Source organism: Pungitius pungitius, chromosome 10 (genome assembly GCF_949316345.1).
Source record: "Pungitius pungitius chromosome 10, fPunPun2.1, whole genome shotgun sequence".
In the NCBI taxonomy this organism is placed as follows: Eukaryota; Metazoa; Chordata; class Actinopteri; order Perciformes; family Gasterosteidae; genus Pungitius; species Pungitius pungitius.
In genome coordinates, this window is record NC_084909.1 from 7,364,338 (window position 1) to 7,388,553 (window position 24,216).

The window sequence follows — 24,216 nt, forward strand, 5'->3', positions numbered from 1 at the left end:
TTTAATTAAAATGGATCTTCTGGTGAGTGTGATCAATATCCAGCTCCCTGTCTAAATTGCTTTTTCAACCTCTTGTTTCACATACCAATGTTTTTGTAGGTAAACACATTTCATTTTTTTGTTTATTGTTATTGTGCTGATATTAGCGGACCTCTTCTGCTGTCATCACTCCATAATGACCGCTACAAACTCGGACGGAAGCTGGAGATGTGATTTGTCCTCCCAAAAACCAACCCGTACACGAATTCAGCACAAACACAAACGTGTCGCTTCTTGTTTCTTCTTTCCTGGGGGGTCGTCCTTTGTGTACCGTTTGGCCCGGGTGGAAGTACACGTGTTCGTGTTGCAGGTAAATAAGGCGCGGCCTCTTCCTTGATACAGCCATATTCTGTAAATACACAGCTGTGGCTGAACGGTGAGCCAGTGGAGGAGAACGGAGGAGAGGGGGGGTTCGGCCACACACCTAATCAATCACTGACAGATTACCGCTAAAGCCACTTCCACACACATTAAAGACAGACAAATGCAGAATTGCAACTGAACAAGTTCTAGTTTTAAGGCAACACTGGGACTTCCTGGTGATTCATCAAAGTCGCTGCTGCTGCCTGTGTGATTGTAGTTCACAGCAGACAGAACTGAGGCGCAGCACTGAAAGGGGTGTTTATGCCCTCAGCTGTGGCACTGACAGCCTCGTGAAATTTACTGTAAATCACATTGCTTTTATTGCAAGATTTAGTAGCTTATCCTCTGTGGGCTCTATTCACTTCAAACGTGTCCCTATTAGGATTTTAGCCCCAGTCTATAGAGGCCTCGGATACACTAGGTCTAGAAATAATGTGGGAAATCGAGCCTGTGATGTTTTGCTTTTTGGTTTCATGGTTTCATAGCTTTCCCTTATTTTAGATTTGCGACTAGACTGCAGTGTCTTAATACATAGGTGTGTGCTCTATACCTGGTGAGAATGGCTGCGGAGATACGGTGCAGCATCCCGTAGAATGATGCTGTTTTGTTTACGTTGTGAAATGCTCAAATATAATAACACAATTCGGAGAAGGAAAACCAAATTAGTTTCCAGTGCTGGTGAAATTACTTAATAGATATATTTTTTTATTTCGGTGCGAGATTGACGCTGCGCGCTGTTTAATTACACAGTGTTTAAAAACCATCACAGTGATGAGTCAATAGAGCTGCGAGCCTCTAATCGGGGGAATACGACCCGTTCGTTACAGCTAGATGGAGGCTCCTGGGAGAAATGGCTCCGAAGTCAGTGTTTCATGCACTGACTTCGGGAGCAAACAATAAACGCCCAGCGACATCGTTTGAGTGATCACACATGACATAAGAGTCTGTAGGCAGAAGGTTAGAAAACAGGCAGTCACGTGCCGTGTAAACCCCTAACCTCATTCCGGAGGAAATGAACAATTCTCGTCCGTGACTTGCATGTGTCTATTTAACACTGATTTCTCATTACAAGTGTAGTAAATGTAGAAATATACAGACATTGATATTCATCTTGTGTTGCTTTTTTATTTTATTTAACAACTCAATTTGGTGAAACGGGTTTTGAATCTTTTCAATAATTTTCATTTGAAAAGACACTAAAAATCATAGCAACTTCTTTTTTCTCTCTGTGTTGGATTTGTGTGTCAAGGAGGATTCAAGTGTGTGATGGACATGAACTGTGATCTCTGTAGCGGTGTGTGTGTGTGTGTGCGTGGGGTGTCTGCATGATGTGTGTATTGACGTGCTGTAGCAAGAGTTCAGGGAGGCAGCTGAGCAAAATAATTTAGAATGTCCTGCCTGCTGACACAAGGACAAAGGCACACACTGAACATGCCCATAAGAGGAAGGAGACAATGGACGTGGCTACCTGGAAATGCACTGCTGTTGTTTTCCCCGTGACCTCCACAGCACACAGATATTTTCACAGGCTGTTCCTACAATCGTGCGCTCGCTTCTGGTCGAGTCAGCTGCGCTTTAACGGGACGTTTCTCCGCGACGAGCACCAGCATCCGGACGTAATTAGCAGCAGGGGTTAAATAAATGGCATTATCATCATTTTGCTACCTTTTAAATCTCGGGCCAGTGTTGACACTGCCAACAGGGACGGAAGCAGCGGATTAAAGTGGAGTGCATGCGTTTTTAAATGCTGTCGTCCGAAGCGGCAGTGGTTACTTCACATCCTGCCTTTTGGGTAGGATTTATGTTAAGAGCTCATGCACTTGGAATTAGCATGGAGCAGTCAAGGGACTACTGAAGGCTGAATCAATGCATCACTCCTAAGGCCTTGGGTATGGATATGAGAGGCCATAATGGGACTTTTGTTGCCGATTCTCACATCATATGTCGAACCAGGGTCTTCGTGAAAACGCTTCCCCAAAGGAGGAGAGCCCCCCCCCCTCCTCCTTTATTCTCCCCCTTTTCAAGGCTGTGCACAGATAACACAGAGGGGGTTCAGAATAACCTGAAAAACTTTGAGTCAGTGAACGTTATATATAAATAAATGTCCCATTGCAGGACAAAATCACTTGTTGTTGATTTTTCTCCAAGTAAGAAAAGTGGATATTCACAGTCTGAATCTTTTTAACAACTCTCACTCTTCAGTACGTAACAGGTCAGCCGGTCAAAAGGATTGACAATCCCCGGCTTTCCCCACTCACAGTGTGAGCAGCCAAGCAAGACGTGTGACAGCGGATGAAAAGACTCCGTCCACTCACTTAAAAGTTTTTTAACTTCCGTCACCTCGTGAGGAGAAGGCATCAAAACTCCCATCCGTTGGTTGTTTTTGATGTAGGCTTAATGTAAACCTCGCCACGCTAAGGAAGAGTGAAACAAACCACAACTAAACCGTGTGCACACACATCATGTGCACACTGTACTAATCAAACTAATAGAACCACCCCTACTCAGAGGAGTATGCAAGTATGCAACTATGACCCCAGCGGTGGAAGCTCACCTGCAGAGAAAACCTCAACGCAGGGCAAATTGTGAAGGTAAGCAACAGGCTGCTCTTGACTAATTTATGACGGAAGCAATATTCAACTAATGTATGCAAAACCTCTCAAACCCTTAATAACAATGCGTTTACAGATAGTGTGTCCTCCATGCTCCCGTACAAAGAAATGAACACGATGCAGCACTCTGTCCAATAGGGCCTGCGGACACTATGTATACAATTAGTCTCAATTGTCCACAGCCTATAGAAAATGTTGTCACAATAGGCTCCTCTTTGAATCTGGCTCCCGCTGCACAGATCATGCGCAGTGCGCAGCGTGCCGCCTTCAGTCAGCGGAGCAGCTGTCCAGGGTTTGGAATTCCAACATGGCAGAGGCTGCGGTCAGTCTTCCCCTCACTAACTTGGAATGGTTTCAAATCGCGAGCAGCCGCGCTTAACCTCAGCGAGCCATTCATCTGCGCACTCACCGAATCGATGGTGCTACTATAAAGCCTGACGCTGCCCCGGCACCTACACAGGTAAGTCGCATCCTGGCTATCGGCGATTATGGGGTGTATGGGGGGGGGACGTAGCAACCTTGCACACGCAAAAAAAACAAAAACAGAAAGAGAGACGGTTTCGCGCAACGCGGATCCACGGAGTCCGTGTGGCCATGTCACCATGCGCCTGGACATCTGCTTAGGTGCAGACTAAAATTCCCGCTTTTGAAGTTTTAGGGGATTCCTCTCCGTTGTTTTATTACACAAAGACTCCGCATCCAGTCCCATTTAATAACTTTCCTGCGATAAGAAGTTTTTTTTGAACATTTATTTTCTTTTGCACGTCAGGCCGAATGGAAAGTTGCCGCGGTCCCCGCAGGCGGGAGGGTGATGGACGCGTTGTCATTGCGCTCCTGGTGGAACAACCGCTGGCGTGTAATCTATTTTAAAAGTAAAGGGGGGGGGGGGGGGGGGGGGGGCATCACGCTGGTTTGGCTGCTTCCCCTAATAGGCGGCATGGAGAATGTGTGTTTTATGTCATCTACGGGCTCTCCCTCTCCCTCTCCCCCTCCCTCTCTTTCTCTCTCTCTCTCTCTCTCACGCTTCCTTTCCTCTCGTTTTAAACTCGCGGGAGAAGTGACAGCCTCCTTTTCCGCGTCTACCTACTGGGATGCTTTGCTTTTCCTTTTTGTATTTCATTTCGGTGTTCCGTTTACCTTTGGTTTGGTGTGTCCTTAAATTCGCGACCCAGATGAGCACCGGAGGACAGGACAAGGGAGCGTGCGCTTTTGAAACTTGTGAAATGTGATAGCTGAGGGGAAAAAAGTGGCTGTAATGAGACGCAACCTTTGGAATTCCTCCTCGTGAAAATTCCCTTTCTGCTGTTTTTCCCTCTCCTCTTGTTTTTAGGCTTGAAGACATGATCACTAGCACCAGTATTTATGGTATGTTCATTTTGTGATTATCAATAATATTGTTGTTATAATGTCATACGTGTCATAGCCCATTTGGAAGGAGGATGTTATTGCATTAATGTGTTTTTTTTCCTTTGTGCATGTGTGGGTGATCTTCACAAGTTTTCATAAATTAGGTTATTATACAAAACGATCATGGTTCAGAAATGTGGACACACAATGTGCTGCATTGCATACAAGCTTAGAGTAAAGGTTTAGGAATTTGGACCCATCTTAAATTGGTTTGGTTTCTATTCCTGACACTATTTAACTATTTCTTGGACAATAGATTATTATGTGGATGTTAGGGAGAACTTTCCACTTTCATTAAGAGAACATTTAATCCCTGCGTGTGTTGAGACTAGTTTTCTATATCATTTAGCCATACATTTTAATATTAGCCATAAAATAATTTTCAGGATATAGTATTCTGACAGCTGCGAAATGTAATTTATTTTAAAATGTATGACATGGCTGAAGCTTAGACTCTCTAATAAATATTTAGAAAATCTGCCCCTGCTAAAATTACTGTTGATGTGAATATTAAGAAACACAGTTATTATCAACCAGCTGCATTACAAACTATGTGTTGTGTTCAATTATTCCAAATGTGATTTCAAAAATACCTGTAATTTCACAATGCTACAATATGTTTGCAATATCATTATTGTAGAGGAGATCCTTTAAACACCATATGCAATTCATGAAGACTTTGAGGAAAACTCACAATAAGCATTTTTTTCATTTGTAATTTAAGTTGTTTTGCACTTTAATTTACTTGTGACGCTGTGTAACAATTCGCTTGTGAAACTTAATCAAAGCTGCTCACAGCTGACATCAAAGGGAGCGTCAGAAATAGCTGTTATTCATGTTCCGGTGGAAATGGTTTGCGACGAGCCAGTAAATGGATCTGAGCATCGACACAAAGTCAGCAGGAGTCACAAGTTGTGTGCCGTGTCGCTTTTGGAAACACTTTGTTCCAAGCGAACCACGTCCACTTTAATAGAACAATTTACCTAATTGTGCTCCAACATTTCATTTGCATGTTTCCTCTGAGAGGAAATTAACATCATCAGCAGTGAGCTGAAGTATGTTTTCATTCCTCTTCAAAAAAAAACTAAACAGAATCGCGTCCTGCGTCACTCAGTGGGAGAAAAAAATGTACATTACCACCACATTCATTATGTTTGAGTGTTCAGTTGTAATGTGTTTTTGTAAAGTGCTTATTACATTTTTGGTCAGATTTTGTACCTCCACCTCCACCAACACTTGTCTGTGATGTGGGTGTTGTTGTCTTTTTAATTACATTAGATTGGATCATTTCAAGTAATTACTGATATCTAAATTGGTGTCCACAGCTTGCACACAGATATATCCTGTTAAGTGTGTTTACATGTTACATTTAATAGTAAAGTCTCAATATCAGTTGATAACTTCTGCAACTGACAAAAAAAGCAATTCTTTTTTTCATGCATCAGTATGTTCACACTTCATTTTAGAGAAGTTGATTTTACAGTTACAACGCTCTGGACCAATTAGAATCCGCACAACGAAGGCAATCCTCGTGCATGCTTCAAACTGCCCTGTCAGATTTGGATCTTGCGTGTCCCAATTATCGAGTGCAACCGGACCCTGTTTATCAGAGTTCAGTCCCTGGAAGGCTTCTATGTCCTGTGCTCCTGCAGCGTGCTCGGTGATTCTTGCAGGTCCTTACTTAACCCCACGCGACACCGGTGTGTGCATGGAAAGGAGCTGACAGCTCTGTTTATTTCTCATCGCGCTTATGACAGCCATCTAAGCTGCTGCTCCATGTCAATTTCTCTTGAGCCGAATTTGACGACAGATGCTGACACCCCCCCCCCCCCCTCCCCCTCTCCACTCCCCTCCTCCACCCCTCCAACCCTCCCCGACCCTCCTTGTTTTCATCACTCTATTTACTGATTGTCACACATCTTCACACTTTTTTTAAAGTGTCTGCAAAAAAGAACAAGGAGTTGCGTAAAGTAAATGATAGTAAATTATTAAATTCAGCTAATTCCCAGTAAAACAAGGATATCAAATTCTACTTTTTAATATTTTGCACTGTTAAATTCTTGATTATACTATATATAACCCTCTGTAATATAGTCGGAATGAACAAAAAATCCAAAACAATTTAGAAATTTCTTAATCTTTCTAACATTGCTGCTGTTCAACTGTTTATTCTCTGAATGTTAGCTGGACCACATGATGGTTTCCAGAAGCCAGTGGTTGTGTTATCTGCTGTGACCGATTTAATATACTGCATAGTCTCCGTCTACTGTTAATCACAGATGTGACAAAAAAAATGCTGAGAAAAAGTAATCATCGTTATCTGCATCTAATGCAATATTTGCATTGATGGTGTCATGAGTCTGTATGAAGCAATTTACCGCTCTAAATGTTCTGTCCATAAGCCAAAGTGTGTAACACCATTAGCGGGCGCTAAAATTGACGGCGTGATTTAAAACATTATCACGATAGGACGGACTCTTTATATACAGTATGTGCCGTAATGATGGCAATTAAAGCCAGCTCCTAAATACCTTGAGCTGATTCTGTGTAAACACCCCCTGGGACGTCTGCCACGCCGCCCGTAAATTGAGGAAATCTTCATCTTTACAGATGTATATATGTGTCAGTAACTATGAGAAACCCCTTTTTTTAGCCCCATGGCAACAAATAGAGATCAGTTCTGGATTTGCATCTTATGGCAAATATGTTATGAGGTGTCTTTCCTTTTTTTTTTGGTATAAAAAGCGAGGGCGTCCCCAACAGAGCAGGGTGCTCGCAGCAGGGACAAAAACATTCCAATCTCTCTTCTTCCAAGGATTCTACGTCTTCCTCCCACTATCCTCTCTTTCTTCCTCCGTCTCTCTCGCTCTTTCTTGTATCCACATCTGTGTCGTTTCCCTCATGGCAGCTTGCTATGTTATCTTTTTGTGTTTCTCTCGACTCTGACAATTCTTGCAGTGATCTAAGTTGGACTGCATTAGAAAGTGAAGGCAGCTGTCTGTTGCTATACTGAGGGACGTGTTTGCTCTACTGCAAAGATGAAGGACCACGAATCCTTGACATCCTCCCTTTCTCTCCCCTCCTCCTCTTCCTCCTCCTCCTCCTCCTCCTTCCACCATCTCATTTAGACACAGCGACTGTCTGCTCAGACTGTTTTTTTTTATTCTCTGAGTGACAGCATATGGCATGGACATTTTCTAAAATGCACAAGCTAACCATTGGCTGCATGTCTCTGAGCTACAGGCCTGCTATAAGATTTGTTATTCTAATCCAAACAAAATACTTCTAGTTGAATTTAATCTAACACAGCATAGAAAATCACTACATGGATTTCTCTCTTAGTATTGTGTCATATTCCTTATCATCTTAAATGTTTTTTAAGGATAATGTGCAAGTGTATGTCTTTGTGTGTCATTGTGAGTGTGCATGTATAATATGTGTATCTGTTTCTTTTTGTGCATGTTTTGTTTGCTCAACCAGTTTTTATGGGGGAAAAGAATGCCCTAATCTTCCACACATATCTCCTGTTGGTATTTTTATGATCCATATACCATAATGCCCACTGAGCTTATAGAGCTTAGGGTTAACTAAATTACGGATTCAGGCTATATTTGCAAAGGATATTTTTTTACAAATATGGCATTTGTTGCTTTGAATTCGTTGTTCTCCCTCATCTCCAGCACATTGAAACAGTGGCTTTGTTTCATCTCCTTCACACGAGGTGTCTGTGCACTTATCAGGACACGAGGCAGCTCCTCGCCTGTGGGGGATTGGCTGGAATAGACAATCCCCAGGTGTACTAAACTAGGTTTACTACTAAGGCTTTTAATCTGGACTTGTTGGAGATTCATGTGCATTCATAGATTTGCCTTTGTAATTATCATACCCCCAGTGGCAGCCAGAGAGACATTTGCCTAAATCACTGATGTCCTCATTACGCTGTTTACATTTTAATTAGAGATGCTATATTCCTGATTTTTTTTTTTTAATGGCCATAAAGATTGAAGGTCTTCCTATCATTCCTCTGGGTATGTCAGGGACTATTTGTTGCCTGGCTGGAAGTCGCAGTGCATCTTACTACAAAAGAAAAATATTTTCCACTTTTAAATGATGTTTTTTGGCTAGACTATTTATTTCTTACCTTAAGGCAGTGAATATCCAACCGTGAACCACTCGGATTTTACAAAATCTACTTTTGAAAATAGCCGTCACTTTGAGCTGTCATTGTGTGCCTGAGTAGCTGTTTCTCATCATTGAATAACCTTGGTAAAGAGCGGTGTTTTTTTCACCGTCCTTCTTACGAAGTGTTTTTATCTTATTTTATTGCATGCTCTCTATGCCGTTTTGCACTATGAGAAAGCAGCAAGCCTTTTTTACAAGAGCATAAGAGAAAACTCAATATTTTCCTGTATTGAAATTCCTCTTGTGTTCCCACAAAAGTGTCTGACTAATCTGGCCATCTAGGGCACCTTTCTATCTGGACTGAAAACCCATACAACAAGACCTTCAAGCACTTTCATCACACCACACATCTTCAAATATAATTTGAAGTGTTCTTTTGAACTCGTCTTTTTTAAATAGTCTCACATTTGTCTTGATGCCCCCTTAATTATGATAACACCCAGAAGCTGTGATCCCACTGCTTTGATTGAGCTACAAAAACGCAGCGCGCTCTAAATTTAATAAAAGATGAAATATATAACTGTAAGAACAAAATTTTAATTTGAATACATTTGCCTCACAGAATAATTCTGTAATACAACCGTTTCATTTCATAAGTGTACGACAATATAATAGTGTTCTAATTAATTTATTGAAATACATGCTCAAATTAACTTTGATATTTTCATTCAAGAGCATGCCGGGATTTGCTTTGAACAGAAGCGTTAATCCTTTGACTGTTTCCCATTGTCGCGTTCATCACATCCCCTGCTAATTGTCTCAAATTGATACCCGAGACAAGGAGCCGAGAAGATGATCTGACGAGATGTGAGCCGTCGGCAGGCCGCAGCGAAACTTCTGAGCGCCTCCTTCATTCATTCATCCTGCGCGGAGCCGGTCGGCTGACAGGTTGGGCACCGCGCCAAGTGTGCTGGCACGGGGGGGAGGGGGGGGGGGGTGCCTTGAGTGCCGGGGACGCGGAGGATGGGGTTGATGTCTGCCTGGTGGCGTCTAGGGGTGTGGGGGGGGGGATAAGCTGAGCGAAGAGGAAAGAGGGGTGAGTACGCTGCCATAGAAGTGTAAGGTGTCAGGCCGTGGCAAGGCAGCGGGTGTCTGCAGTGACACTGTGACCCGACCACAGCAGCCGACTGGATGTCTGAGGATGTTATGCTGCTGCTGCTGCTGTTGTTGTTGTTATTGTGGTGGTGCCGGGGGAATTAGGTTGTGAGGGGGCCCTAGGAGCATAAGTCTAATTTGTTTTCTTTAAGTTAGCTTAAAATGAATAGGAAAAAATAAGAAAATATCTTTATTTAAGCTAGCGGAAGATTAAGAAATGCATTCATGCTATTTAAAATGATAAGAAGCGTTTTTTTTTTTTTTGTTGCTTTCCAAACGAGTCTCACTTGCGCGGTGTAAGTAAATAGCATCTCGTCTTGTTGCCTGGCGTGTGGCCTATTTGACAGTCCCTCTTGGTGTCCACACGGAATTAGATTAATTTAAATCAGGAAAATAAGAGTGCAAAAAATGCGCAAGGGTTGAGCACCATCACGGAGCTTTATGAGGGCTGACACTTCTTTTGTGTTCATTACCAGGAAATCCCCTCAGGGAGTCGTGTTGGCTTTGCATGGTCTGAAATAGCTGTTACATTGGACTGCGCCGCGCTCGCTTCCACGCAAAGTATCTGGGGAGGCAAGGTGGAAATACCCAACGAAGGATTTGCTGGGAAAAGCTCCACACAGCATGAACTCCCTCTTTAGCGAAGGACATCCAGCCTTTTGTCCAGTTGTGCTGTCTAGGATTGTTGCGCTGAACAAACGCTTGTGTTCTTTTTAAAAAAAAGACACGAGTCCAGTCTTTTTAGCTGCTTGTCACATTCTCTTGTCGCAGTGAAATAAAAACTGCATTTTTAGCGATTTGGTTGTCAGAAAATAGTAGAAAATGTGTCAACATTTAATACTATGATGTCCTTGCGGGCATTAATGGGCCCCGCACAAGGTTTCCAGCTGCGGTCGCTCTATGCAGTACGGAACAATAGCAGATCACCGTTGACTTTGAGCGTGATGTTTCTGCGGTGCTTCGCCTCTCCCACATCTTTAAATGGATCCCATGAGTCTTCTGCTCTGTTGTTTCCATTATTCATTTCAAAACTTCCATGTAGCACGGAGAGAGGCTAGAGGGGTGAAAAATAATTTTGTCTGTCTGAAAAAAAAAAATGGATGTAGAGCAAAGTCACTGCTTTATGCAAAGTGTGCCATGCCTGGGGAGAATGTGAGCTGGCGTACTGTAGGAGCGGGCGAGTGCTTGGGCGTGTGTGTGTGTGTGTGTGTGTGTGTGTGTGTGCGTGCGTGCCTCTGTGTGTGTTCCTGTCAGTCCGTCAGTTAGGCCTAATGTGGCTCCCTAGAGGTACCTGGGGGAGACCCATCTAGCACCCAGTCAGCCTCTGCTGGCGGCCAAGTGGTGACAACGGGTTCCCACCGAGAGAGGAAGTGTCATAGTATGTATGTAAACTAGTGACAGATGACTGGAGACATGTGGCCCGTGGACACCGGGCTTTCGAAAGTAAAGCAGTTTTTTTTGTTTTTTTTGCATCCCTCACTTCCCTTCCTTTCTCTCTTCTCGCTTGAGACTTCAGAGGCTGAGCGTCAAACCGCACAAAAGCATCGAATACCTTGACAACAAGTCCAGAATTTGAATAGAAAGGATGCAAATCATTTGGCATGAAAAGACAAACGCTATGTGCAAATATTTTTGTTTTGCCTTTGAAAAGGCCGTAGCAAAGGAGAGAGGAGTTTTTAGTGTGCAAAGCTTCGGGCAGCTTTTCTTGGTCAAAGGTCACGTGGGTCAGTGTTACACTCCCCGCAGCCTCACTTCAACCCCTCGGTCTGGAAATAGAACATGCACCGTCACCCAGCCAGGACGGAGGTGGATTCCAGACCTCAGTGGCCACGGGCTGCACATGTGAAATCTGCTCGTGCAGTTGACCCGAAATGTTTGAAACTCAGAAATGCTCCCAGTAGGATATCGTTATTTCATACATACCCAAATGAGCAAGGCTGTTGGAATCGCCGTGCACAAAGTGGACCGGCATCCTTAGACTCTTCCCCGTCTGCCGTTCACAATTCATCGAGGGAACTCGCACCAGCCGCGGGTAGTTTTGTTTTAACAGTATGCACATAACCTGTAAGAGAGGCGAAAACATAACCGATACACTGTGGAGCATTTGTTGTTTTTTATTACATATATCAGCCAGCAGGCCTGCTTTTCCTCTGTTTTAAGCATCGACTGAAGAAACAGGCACTCCTTATTAAAGATCTCACCCAAGCCTTGGCATGGATCACATTAACTATTCGGCTTGTTCCATTTTTATTCACAAAGAGCAGTTAAAAATGAACACATATAATATATAACATATGTACAGTTTTTTATTGTAAGTGTTGTCGATATAAGATCATTTTTGCTATGGTTGTTCTGGTAGTTTCACACGGCGAACGCCATGAATCACATTGAGGCTTTCCAAACTATGCAGTGAAATATGGATTGGGAAGCAACTAAACGTGAACATAACGACGTCGAGTGTGGCGCATACTCAATCACACTAGTGTTTGATTATAGTATTTGTTCATTTCTTAAGCACTTTCTCGTGGCACCTAGGAGATATGAACCCAAATCAAAAAGTGTGGCCATAGTTTCAATAGTTATACCCTTTTGCCATGTGAAGATTCATGGTGGCTACATAGAACAACAATTCAAAAATGTTCTTTGGTACTGAGTTACTCACAATAAATGTGATCAGTAGTGGATATTTAGAGTTGCAGTATGATTACAGTATTGTGTATTTAGTACAATTTGAGCATATGTGAGCTTCTAACAGTGAACAATTAGCGCTTGGCTTAATAGTGATCATTTGAGAAAAGCGGAATGTCCAAGCAACACCTCTTGGTCCCTCTTTCTGTCCAGGGAAGTAAAAATCTATCAGCACTGATGAGTTCATGCTCCTTCAAATATATCAGTTCCAATTGCGTTTATTGTGAGCTGCAGTACTGCTATTGTGCTATTCTCTAGTCCATGTGGTGCAAAGAACCAATTCACTTTTGAGCAATGGGTGACCCCGGGGTTGTGTATATTGATGACTGTATTTTGTTGCTTAATAGAATTGTGTCTAATTAATTAGCTTTTAATTGGTTGAACTCTGTACATGCAAATGCAGCACAATGTAGAACAATCATTGCTTTAAACCGCACACTGAGGTTGATTTAATGAAATGTGGGAAATGCGTTTGTTGTGTGTGTTTATTTCGGTTTGGTGGGGTCAAATTCACTTCTTCCCAACATACTCAAGGATTAGATTATCAGCAGCAAAAAGGTTTTAGTTAAACAAAGAGAGCATAGAATTGTAAGAATCTCTGTCTATCTCTGCATTTCTATTAATTACCTGGCGTATTTTAAACAAAATCTTTGTGCTACAGATTAACCTGATTCCTTCCTTTGTTTTGTAATCTATTATGGAAAACTTTAGAATCATTTCTATTGCAAAGCCCTTGTTGCTCTCTTGCCTGCGGGTCAATTCTTTCAAGACTGTCCCTTTTCTTTGTCACCACGTGCTTATTGTCTCACTGTGGTTCAAAGTTGTCTTCAATGACGTCTCTCATTCAGAGCTTCTGCCATTTACTCAAATTACACAAAAGAACAACCACAGTCTTGCTCCTTTACAACATGCAAATGGAGTTAATTGCATATTTGATTTGTAAATCATAATTTATTTTGCGATGTTTAACTTCATATTATTCTAGTGTTGAATATTAGCTGCAACACTGAAACCAATGACACCAAAACAATAGTTAATATGAAATTAATGTGGGTCAAGTAAGATACTAGTTTGCTTTAACTATGTGAAAGATCCGATTAAAACTATGAAAATGCACAAATAGACTTGTGATAAAGTCGCACTCTTATGTCTTTTGATTGTTTATTTATAAAATATTCAAACCTTTAAAACTAGACTTTTAAAATCCGATTCAGTATTTCAGCTCCAATGCAGCGCACCGACGTGCCGCCTTAGCTCTTAGAAGTCATTGTTTGCCAGTGGGCGAACCAATCTTCCAGACAGCTCTTTCCTTGTAAAAGTTCCCCTTTATGGCTTCACTACCGCACTTGAGTAACTTTATTACAGTATAGCTGAAAGATTTCTATTTCATATTGACCTCAGATTGCTTCAGTTGTCTCATTTCACCTTTTGTGTGGCCCGTGTTGGAGAAGTGACCTTCTTTGAGGCTTGCAGTCGATACCGCAGAGCGCTCCAGAAGGCTTTGACGGAGGGAGTTACAGGCGAGCGTCCTTTTTCCCCTTTCCATCGGGGGGTTTTCAACCAATGTTTTCCGCATGAAATCTTGAATCACATTAATGTTTGGGAATCAGCCACAGCTTTCCATGTGAATGCAAAAAAAAAAGGATTTCGCTTTACTTTATCAGTTTTGCTCATTTACCATCTTATTTTTTTTCATCATAAACAAATGCTTAAACATTGGTGTGCAGCAACCGTTGCATCTGCAGTAGTAGCTGCAGCTACTCTGGACATCTTGGCAATAATGCTGCCGGTTGTGTACACAGTCTTATGTGTCATGATCTTCACTGTGAACAAGAAGACTTTTTTTTTTTACAATGTGATTTCATTTCCGTCTCAACCGGGTTTACATGGCTGTAAAGTCTAATAGTTGGGAGGTGTAATCACAGTTGTGAATCGGACCAGTGAACAAGATAATCTGTTAATTTGGTGCTCAGCCTGTAGCTTTATAAATCAGGTGACTGCTGCTGGCGCCATTAAACCGCTGCTTCACAGTGGGGGTCAAAATGTGCTAAATTTATTTAAAATCCAGAAAAAATCAACAATTTCTATTGGATTTCTTTTTTTATTTTTCATTGACCGACCTGTGTGTCTTTTGTTGAATTGTGTGTTAGTGAGCAGCTTTTGGTCAATGTGCCTTCATATAACCACGTCCCAATCTGCCTCGATTCTCACTCCAAGAGTGTAAGTGATCTTCCGAGAGGCAGAACGGCAAAAAGTCTCATGGGCTCGCGAACGCTGCTTCTACCCCAAAGTGACTCTATGTTTCACCAAGTGCTTGAATTCAACAACTGTGTTCTTTTAATGAACAAGCGATCTGAGTATCAATCAGCAGTATGAACACTATGAAGTCTCCCACAGCTGCGTTCACAGTTTTATTCCAGTGTACAAGTTCTTCTTGTGAGTGGAGAGCTGTTAGTTTAGCATGTTTGGATTTACACTTAAAGTAGTAGTAATGGAAGATGTAGCCTCGGGGGCTGTTTGGCCTGAAAAGTCATGGTTTAATTAGCATCACTTAGACAGAGGAATCACAGCGCCCAGCATCTCTTAACTTGAGGATTTACTGTATCGCAGGGTAGAAAATGAGAAAAACACGTTCCACTCAAGCCAATAGTGTATCATTAACTCGGCACAGAAACGGGGGACTTGACAATATCCAGGGTGTGTAACAAAGAATAAATGATGATATCAAATTGAAGATTGTAACCTTGCAAGCTGGTCACCGGATGAGTTGTGTGTTCTGCATACCAAAAGCGTGTGCCATCAAACATAAGTGATCCTTTGTGCACTTGTCTTCCCTTTGGAAGGAGCAGCTTCACTTGCACACATATGTGTTGAAAAGATGAATCGTCCATCTAAGTCACACCCGGGCCACTGCAGCTCTTAACGCACATTCTTTCACATTCAGGTTTGGATAATTATTATATTATGTGGACTCATTTTCACAGCTTCCATGCTGATTTTAATCAAGGAGCGTGCCAACATCAACTCCAGCACACACTCCGTGTAGCCTGCTCCCAAACTCACTACTGTCATTCTTATTATCACTCTGAATACCGAAACATTTACAATGTACGCTCTCATGCACTTTATAAAGACAGATTACTTTAACACAAAGGTAATATCCAGTGGCCATTTGTACAGTTCAATTATGCAATGATCAATTATGAAATGAGTGGAAACTTTTACATCTTCTTGTTACATTTCATATTAATTATTCAAACCATCAACAGCGTTGTGGCAGCTTAACAGTTTTATTCATCCTCTTACCGCCACTATTAAAATAATGTGCTGCTTGGTTGTTTATAGTTTTAGGCAAATGAGGCAAAGCAGGCTTTATTATCACTTGTATATGTACAAGTCACTAAATGGTAAATTTACTCAGACTACAAATAAAACAAGTATTTCACTGAGGCATTTTATTCTTCTTCATTTCTATATGCTATTATTAGGAAATCCATTATCTGCAAATTCACTGCAAATTCACTTATAACAAAGTGTTTTTGAATTATTTTCAGACAGTTAATTATAGATGTGCTTTGAGAAAAGCAGTTTTTTTTGGTTGAGTACTACTTCAGTAGTATAGTAGGAAAATAACATTTACAATTTAATGTATGAAATCAGCAAGCGTGTTTGAGGTTTAATTGCCTCAATGAATCTAGAAGGCAACTTGGATGCAGAGTATTTGGTGATAAGAGTTAACATCTGTTGTGATAACTTGTTGAGACTTAGTTACTTGGGATTCTGGTCACTACTCCAGGTTTTAATAGTTTTATCTGAAAATATATACGCTTACAGCTCAGCAATCCAGCCTGTTATTAATACAAAAATATCATTGTGCCTACATTTATGAGATTATCGAGGTAAAGAAGACAGCGGCTTTCTGATAATTCTCATCACGTTACTGTTGTCGTCATGCCTGAACTGCTGTGCACGGCCATATGTATAGATTTGGTCACCACATTATAAAACACCCGGTTAGGGAACATGTCAGAAGTACTAGTAACTTCTACTATCTCGTCAGGCTGAACAATCACAATCAGATGTCTGAACACTGCTCCAAGGAACTATTGCTTATATATATATATATATATTTGGCAAGAATGTTTTCAAACGACCAGATGAATTTATACGCTTATTTTTTGTCTTCACCGACTTGCCTGCGAGTTTGCACGAGCATTTCTGCAGTTCTAGTGTATTTCTCAGGGTATGTTGCATTTATCCAATCACCTTCGCCTGTGAAGAAATCTGTTCTTATGCCCATATAACACCCATTTGTGTTTAATGGTAACTGTTCTGTGAATAATTTGAAAATGTATCAATATTTTTGAACAAAAACATCAGGTTTATTTTCAGATTGTTTACAAAATACAAAAAAACACATAACAGATTATTTTATTTATAGCGGTATTTAATGAATATCATCAAAGATTTTTTAATCATTATCAGATTATTTCTAATAATATACTAATTAATGAATACATCTTTCTCATTGTCAAAAATGACTGCATAGATGGTACCATGTTATATCTATACTATGTTTGATCTTATCTTTAATCTTAGATTGAATCTGATTGATCCAATATGATTAGGTTTGGTTATTATCAAAATAATCCTTCATTGATGCCTTTAAGGTGTGGCATTTTTTTTAGCAAACTAAAGTTGCCATGGATACAGTGGATAACCACCATGACATCAGACAAATATTTGCGGCCTACGTTCACTCTTTTTATATTATAGAATATATATATTGTGCCACGGTTAGTGGTGTTTCAGACATATGGGAATGCTGCTTTGAATGAATAACCCGTGTTTACTGAATTCAAGTGATTACAGCTCTGTCGCAATGGACTGTCTAACTCACTTTGAAACAGGAAGTTGTCTCCCTGACTGGCAGGTCATCTACAATAAACAGCCATTTTCAGTGCATGCCTGCACAACAATTTTACGCCTTTTGTGCTTGGATAAGTACAGAATCCACTTTGATAGTGTGGAAACATGCTGCCATGGATGGTCCGACTGTGGAAGACAGTGAGTGAGGGAGGCATATCTTTTCTAAATGAGCGGTTAAATGGCACCCTGCCGTCTACAGATCGGAATGCCACATGCAGCCCTGAATTGACTTTAAATACTCTTAACTTGATATGTGAGATGAATGAGACTCTAGCTGTACCGATTACCATTTCACATTGTATCGGAATGTTTTGCTCCACCCCTACTTAGAATATCTTCAGTAAATGTTAATACGAACATGAGCTTGTTTTTATTTATAAACCTAATTGCTGTCTGTCTGTAATATTTGCACGCTTGTCATGTAGAGTGGTCTCTGTGTGCAGAATAAAAGCAAAAGCTCCCATAATTATGTTTATGTACGCCGATGGAAATCCCAGGGTTGTAATTATCAGTAATTATAAATACTTTTCAACATGTCTACGGCCTCAGCTGGAACCATTGTTTGGTGTGAAGTGCAGAGTTTGTGCAGCCTAATTATGACATTGTACATGACTAAATGGACAAGTCTTCTTTAGGCCTGCAGAACACTGCCAGTGTATAATCACGCGCAAGTCTGACTTTAAAGAGCTCATTACAGTTAGTTTTCTAAAGAGCGGCTTATTAAACACAGTTACCTAATAAGCATCTTTGGTGGTGCAAATTGGTAAAAATGGTAATGGATCTGATTAGGCCACGTTTCAATTACGACAGCTTTCACTTCCCTCCCCCTCTCCCTCAACCCTCCCACCTTCCCCTCCCCCAAATCAAAAGCAAAGAAGCAAAGTCCAGCTCTTTATGCTTGGGAATCCTCCTGGAAGGCATTTTGCTCTCTCTCTCTCTCTCTCTCTCTCTTTCTCTCGCTCTCCCCCTGTGTCTCACATACACTCACAAACACACAGAAAGAGGAAAAGAAAACCGCTCTGCCACCTCTGTGCTTCCTTTCAGCAGCACAGTAATGAATAGAGAATTGTGCGAGCGGCGGTCCAATTTACGCACTGGGAAATTGGATGGACAGAGTGGAGGCCCACTCTTGTTTGCTTAAAAAACGTTCTAGGCTACCAGATTAATAGTTCCCAAAAAGGTCAGCATCTCTGTTCCAGCGCTGATGATAACTGAACCAGAAATTAAACACCACGGCGTAGCATAACAGTATGGAATCACATGGCCGGTGCATTTTCCCCGTTTCTTTTTTCTTCAAAATGAGTGAGACAATGTAATGCATTTGTTTAAACCAAACATGCGTTTTACTCTTAAATTCAGCAGGGCGATCGTTCAGAAATGAGTCAACCTCGAAGACACATGTAACTAGAAATATTTGATAGATGCCAAGAAATTGCATCCCATAGCATCATCGTCCCTAAGATCGGAGCCAGAGGATTATTCAGACAAACACAGTGGTCCAACAAAGGCTGTACTTGTTGATCGGTGTAATTTGAGCTGCAGCCCCGAGGCTCTGAAAACATTCCGCTAATGGAGCGCTCTGTAATTATACCATTTCAAAGAAAGACAAAGGGACCTGTAGATGTTTTATTTGAATTTCCAGGCAGGTGGAGTACAACCGTTTTACTGGAATGCCAAAGTACAAGATCATTATGCTAATGCCTGCTTGTGTGCGCACAGGGGAGCATTGTGTCTTTATGTGTGTTGGTGTTTATCAGCCTAATTGTGTGTGGATGCATTGTCTATCTACAATGTAACCGTTGTAAGATTAAAACTCATTAGAGCTTGATTCTCCTTCAAATAGTAAACTCGGTACAAATATTATTAAGAGAAAGTTGATTCACTGATTCTTTTTACAACAGTAATTAGAACAACATTCATTGCTTTATTGCTGTTGCAAAACTAGCTGTTTACTTTGTTGTGAAGTGGAGCTTCTAATAATGACCAGAATTATTCTTCTCTGAACGGTAACCTTTTACTGTCTTAACTCAGCACTGGAAATTATTCAGGTTCACATATATTCCTACATCAAAACGAAAAAAAATATCATGCTACTTCCGGTCTTTAACAAAGTAAAAGCACTTCCTGTTAAGTAAGCTTCTCAAATTAAACCGTGTTACAGAAGCCGCTTTAACTATATTTCTTATGGAATCAAACAAATAATCAAACAATTTACAACATACTTAAAATTGACTAAAAAATCCCTGTTTTCTTGAATTCCTCTTTGCATGTTTAGTATTAATAGAATATACTTGTGTTTGCCTGTGGAAAAGAAACGTCCTTGATCCACAAATCAAAAATGTTTGTCTTACGTTCCATATACTGCAGAGTATGTTTTTTTACAGTGTGCTGTACTTATAATCAGCGTGGAGGGTTTTCTCTTTCATAAAATACCTGATTCTCAAAGATCTCAAGTACACGTTTTGAGCAGCCCTCCTTGGATTGTCCAAAGTGGCACATTGTTCAGGGAGGATTAACAGTAATAGAACAATCTCACTCAATAAGCTTTGTGAAATTCAGTTATTGACAAAATGTACCTTCAGTGTTAATGAACTCTACTGAATGACTTTCTCCGGATTGTTACACCGCGCTGTCTGTATATGCAATGAATGATTTCTTTAGTAGAAAACACAGCGGTAGCTTTCTTAAATGATTAATCGTGATTTTGAAGGGATCATTTTATCTCATATTTAGCGATAATGTGGAGAAATAAATACAATCTACACAATAAAAGTATTTTAATGCATCAAGAGTATCAGCATCAATCAATCAATGCATCAGCGGATAAATCCACTTACAAAATCAGACTTTTGCATGTGTTTATTGTTTTCACCGCCCCCTGTGATTCTACACAATGTTTTCATATTCTATTTTCTGTAGGTTGATGAACCTCTCTGTTGAAGCACAGAACGGCCACTATTTTGTCATGTCGGCTTATCGCCTCGGGCTTTTTTTTCTTATTCATTAGCTTGGACGGTTGACAACCATGTGAGCCATTGCATGGATCTCTTTGACTAAAACCTTGTAAATTAACACAATTAGTGCAGCATCATCCTGCTAATTAGCTCCTGGTGTCTGGTGTGGCGGGCGGGCAAATAGCTGGAAGGGAGTCAGAAGGGAATCCGCAGACTAACATTGCGTTTGTAATCCGCCTCTGGACAGTGGGGTTTGTTTCCTAAACCCTGTGACATAGTCTTAACGTTGTGACGGGTAAAGAATAGCGCTACAGCGCCTGATTAGCAAAGACTTGGACCACTTGGAAAATGTTGTTAAATATATCTCCTCGCATATGGTCTTCTTGCGTTTGGTCCGATTAGTGTCGATGTTTGCGGATCTCTGATTGTTTCGAGCCGTAAATCTCTTTAGTAGTCGACATTCTCTGAGGCCATACTACATCTTCTGATAATCCCAAGCGGAGTTAGAGAAGACAGAACTGGTAAAATCTTTTATTTGCAGATTGACTTGTGGATTTACATTTCATGTCATTTAAACCCTCAGGGCCAAATAGAGTGGCTGAGAGACGTTGCAGAGAACAAGAAAAGAGAAGCCTGTTTTTTTTCCCCCCCTTCCCCGCCTCACTCTGTGGACGAGGAAGCAGTAGGCACACTGGAAGTGGATGTAATTCATGCTGAGCTGAGGGGTTTGTGTGATGAAAGCAACAGAGCGCTGCCAAGGAAGATTGCTTTGCTGCGCTCCTCCAAGCAGATTTGAAACTGTCTCTGATGAGAGTTGGATTATAGACTGACCTGCTGTGTCTGTGTCATTCTGCTCTATGGTGGATTATGCCACGCTAAACAGGTGTTTGGTCCCACATCCTACTCATACTACACCATGCTGTGTGTTCTTTTTATGTTTATTTGGTCATATTGGAAACATTTGGTCATGTTTTTTCCATCGTCAGACAAGCTTCTTGCTTTTTTCTTTGCACTTTCCGACCTTTTTTCTCCCCAACAACTGTGTTTTATTATTATAGAACACTTTAAATGTTAAAACATTATTGTCAATGATTACGACAAAACAACTGACTTCTTCCTTTTGCACTATATCTAGGTTTAAAGATGCAGTGGACCCCAGAGCACACACAATGGGCAGAACAACACTTTGACATCTCATCCACTACCCGCTCGCCAGCACACAAAGTAGAGGCCTATCGGGGCCACCTACAACGAACATACCAGTACGCATGGGCAAACGATGATATCTCTGCACTGACTGCTTCCAATCTGCTCAAGAAGTACGCAGAGAAGTACTCTGGGATCCTCGAGGGCCCAAATGAGAGAGCCCTGCTGTGCTCCTACTCTGATAGCACCACTGGACTCATGAATGGACGAAAGTCAGAGAATGAGTCCTGGCAGGAGGGGATTTATCCAATGAACTGTGCTCCAGATGTTATATCTGTGAGCAAAGCTGGAATGACAGCTGCCCTACCCCCTACAGATGTGTCGGCTAGTATAGGCAGCTCCCCGGGGGTGGCCAGCAGCTTGTCTGAGCCCAGCTATTCCAGCAGCAACTGTGGGAGCCACACAGCCACCACCCTCCACTCCGGCCTCCCCTCTCAGGAATACGCTGCCAGCTACAACGGCTCCTACCTGCATTCTAGCTACAGCGGCCAGAGCACCCCGGCCCTCCCCTCCCCGCACCCGTCCCCTTTGCACAGTGCCGGGCTCTTACAACCACCGCCCCCGCCTCCTCCCCCTGCCTTAGTGCCGAGCTACAACGCGGGGTCGCCCAACCTTCCCAGCTACAGTTATCCTCCGACAGGGTATCCGTCTCAAACTTCTGTGGGCCCCGGTTATAGCCCCGGGGGAGCAACCCCTGCTTCTGCGTATCTGCCATCGGGTATCGCAGCTCCCACACCAATCCCTCCTTCGACGCTGCCCGGCTACACCTACCAGTCCCACAACCACACGCCCATTGCACCAACCCCTTTGAATGGCAGCACATCCAGCTCATTAAAACGTAAAGCTTTTTACATGAGCGGACATGGAGACATGGACTCTAGCTACGGTAGTTTCAACTACAACCAACAGCGCTCCTCACAGAGCCCGATGTACAGGATAGCGGACAGCGTCTCCGACTCGAACCGGGGCAGCGGCTTTGACAGGAACGCCGAAGCATCGTCTCTAGCGTTTAAGCCGACCAAACAGCCGATGTCCTCCGAGCAGCAAAGAAAATTCATTCTACACTCTGGCAGAGCGCTAACTCCTCCATCCTACGGATCAACCAAAAGCTCCGTGGGCAATCTCAGAACCGAGCCCTACGGCAAGTTTGGGTCCCCCGTCATGAGCGAACAAACTGAAGAGCACAGACAACACCTCTCTCACTCCCTAACGGGGCCTGACATCGGTGCAGCTACCTCGTCCATCCTCGCCGCAGAGGAGCAACTGAAGAGCAGTGATTCCAACCTGGTGGAGATGGTGACCACAGAAATCCTTCAGCAGGGCCCGCCGGTGGACTGGAGCGACATTGTGGGACTGGATGTGGCCAAAGCTGCCATCAAGGAGGAGATACTATGGCCCATTTTAAGGCCAGATATGTTTAGTGGACTCACCGCATTACCTCGCAGCCTCCTCTTGTTCGGACCTCAGGGAACTGGCAGAACTCTGCTCGCTAACTGTATGGCCAGCCAACTGGGGGCTGCCTTCTTGCAACTCAGCAGCTCCGCTCTGGTCACCAAGTGGCTCGGCGAGGGGGACAAGATCATTCAAGCTTCTTTCCTGGTCGCCCGGTGCCGCCAGCCAGCGGTGGTGTTCATCAAAGAGGTGGACCTGCTGCTGTCAGACCAGCTGAGTGAGGAGAGCCCAGTGAATCGCCTCAAGGCCGAGCTCCTCATGCAGCTCGACAGCATTCTGACCTCCGCTGAGGACCACGTCCTCGTGGTGTGCTCCACCAATAAGCCTGAGGAGATCCCAGAGTCCCTACGGAGGTACTTTGCCAAGCGACTGCTCATCCCTTTGCCCGATGGGACAGCACGACACCAGATAATCACCCAACTGCTCTCACAGCACAACTACTGTCTTAGTGACAAAGAGATGTCACTACTGGTTCAGAGGACCGAGGGCTTTTCTGGACTGGATGTGGCTCAGCTGTGTCAACAGGCCGCGGTAGGTCCTCTCCATGGCATTCCTGGTACTGACCTGTCGGCCCTCCACCCCACTCAGATGAGACCGGTCGCCTACCAGGACTTTGACAGCGTGTTTTGCAAATTCGAGCCCAGCATATCACAAAAAGAACTCGATGTGTACACTGAGTGGAATAAAATGTTTGGTTGTAGTCAATGAAAAGGACAACTCAAACGCTTTTTCTTTGAATCCAGTAGTTCAATGCAAAAAGGTGTTTTGGAGAAAATAATAACAATGGGGACGTGAAAATATTATATCCAGAGAAAGATTGTCCGTCTGGAAAATCACACACTAAGCAGTAAAATTGAATGAAATGCTTTACATGGCTGACTTCATATGCTCACTAAAACTGTACGATTTGGAAGAAGTTACCCCCCCCCCCCCCTTTTTTATTAAATACATACATATATATATATATATATATATATACACACACTATTCCGCTGATCTTGAGATTTAGTTGCTATCAAGTGCCTGAGGTGGTGCTGTTCATTTGTTTATTTCCTTTTGCCTCTCAAACTTCATTAGTGACATGTGCTAGTATAAAAAAGCTTTAAAAAACATTAGTGTTCTCCAGTTGTGTCTGTTGTGTGCTCTATGTGAACAGTTGTGATTAATATAATTACAGTTATTGGTACCATTTCAGTTGGGATTCATTACTCGACAGGTTTTATCGGTGTGTAAATCCTTTAATTACAATTACACAGACATGCTTTATGTACAATGTGATTGGTTTTCTA

At 42.3% G+C, this 24,216-nt stretch overlaps 1 protein-coding gene across 2 annotated transcripts; it reads left to right on the forward strand.

Annotated features, from left to right (window-relative positions):
• Positions 1-3,300: 3,300 nt before the first annotated feature.
• Positions 3,301-23,851, forward strand: fign (fidgetin). Of its 2 annotated transcripts, XM_037487667.2 has the most exons (3): positions 3,301-3,474; positions 4,345-4,379; positions 21,405-23,851. In XM_037487667.2, the coding sequence occupies exons 2-3, from the start codon at positions 4,355-4,357 to the stop codon at positions 23,633-23,635; spliced, it is 2,256 nt and encodes a 751-aa protein (XP_037343564.2). In that variant the 5' UTR covers positions 3,301-3,474; positions 4,345-4,354; the 3' UTR covers positions 23,636-23,851. The 2 variants fall into 2 exon arrangements, with proteins under 2 accessions (XP_037343564.2, XP_037343565.2); XM_037487668.2 differs by lacking the exon at positions 4,345-4,379.
• Positions 23,852-24,216: the final 365 nt, after the last annotated feature.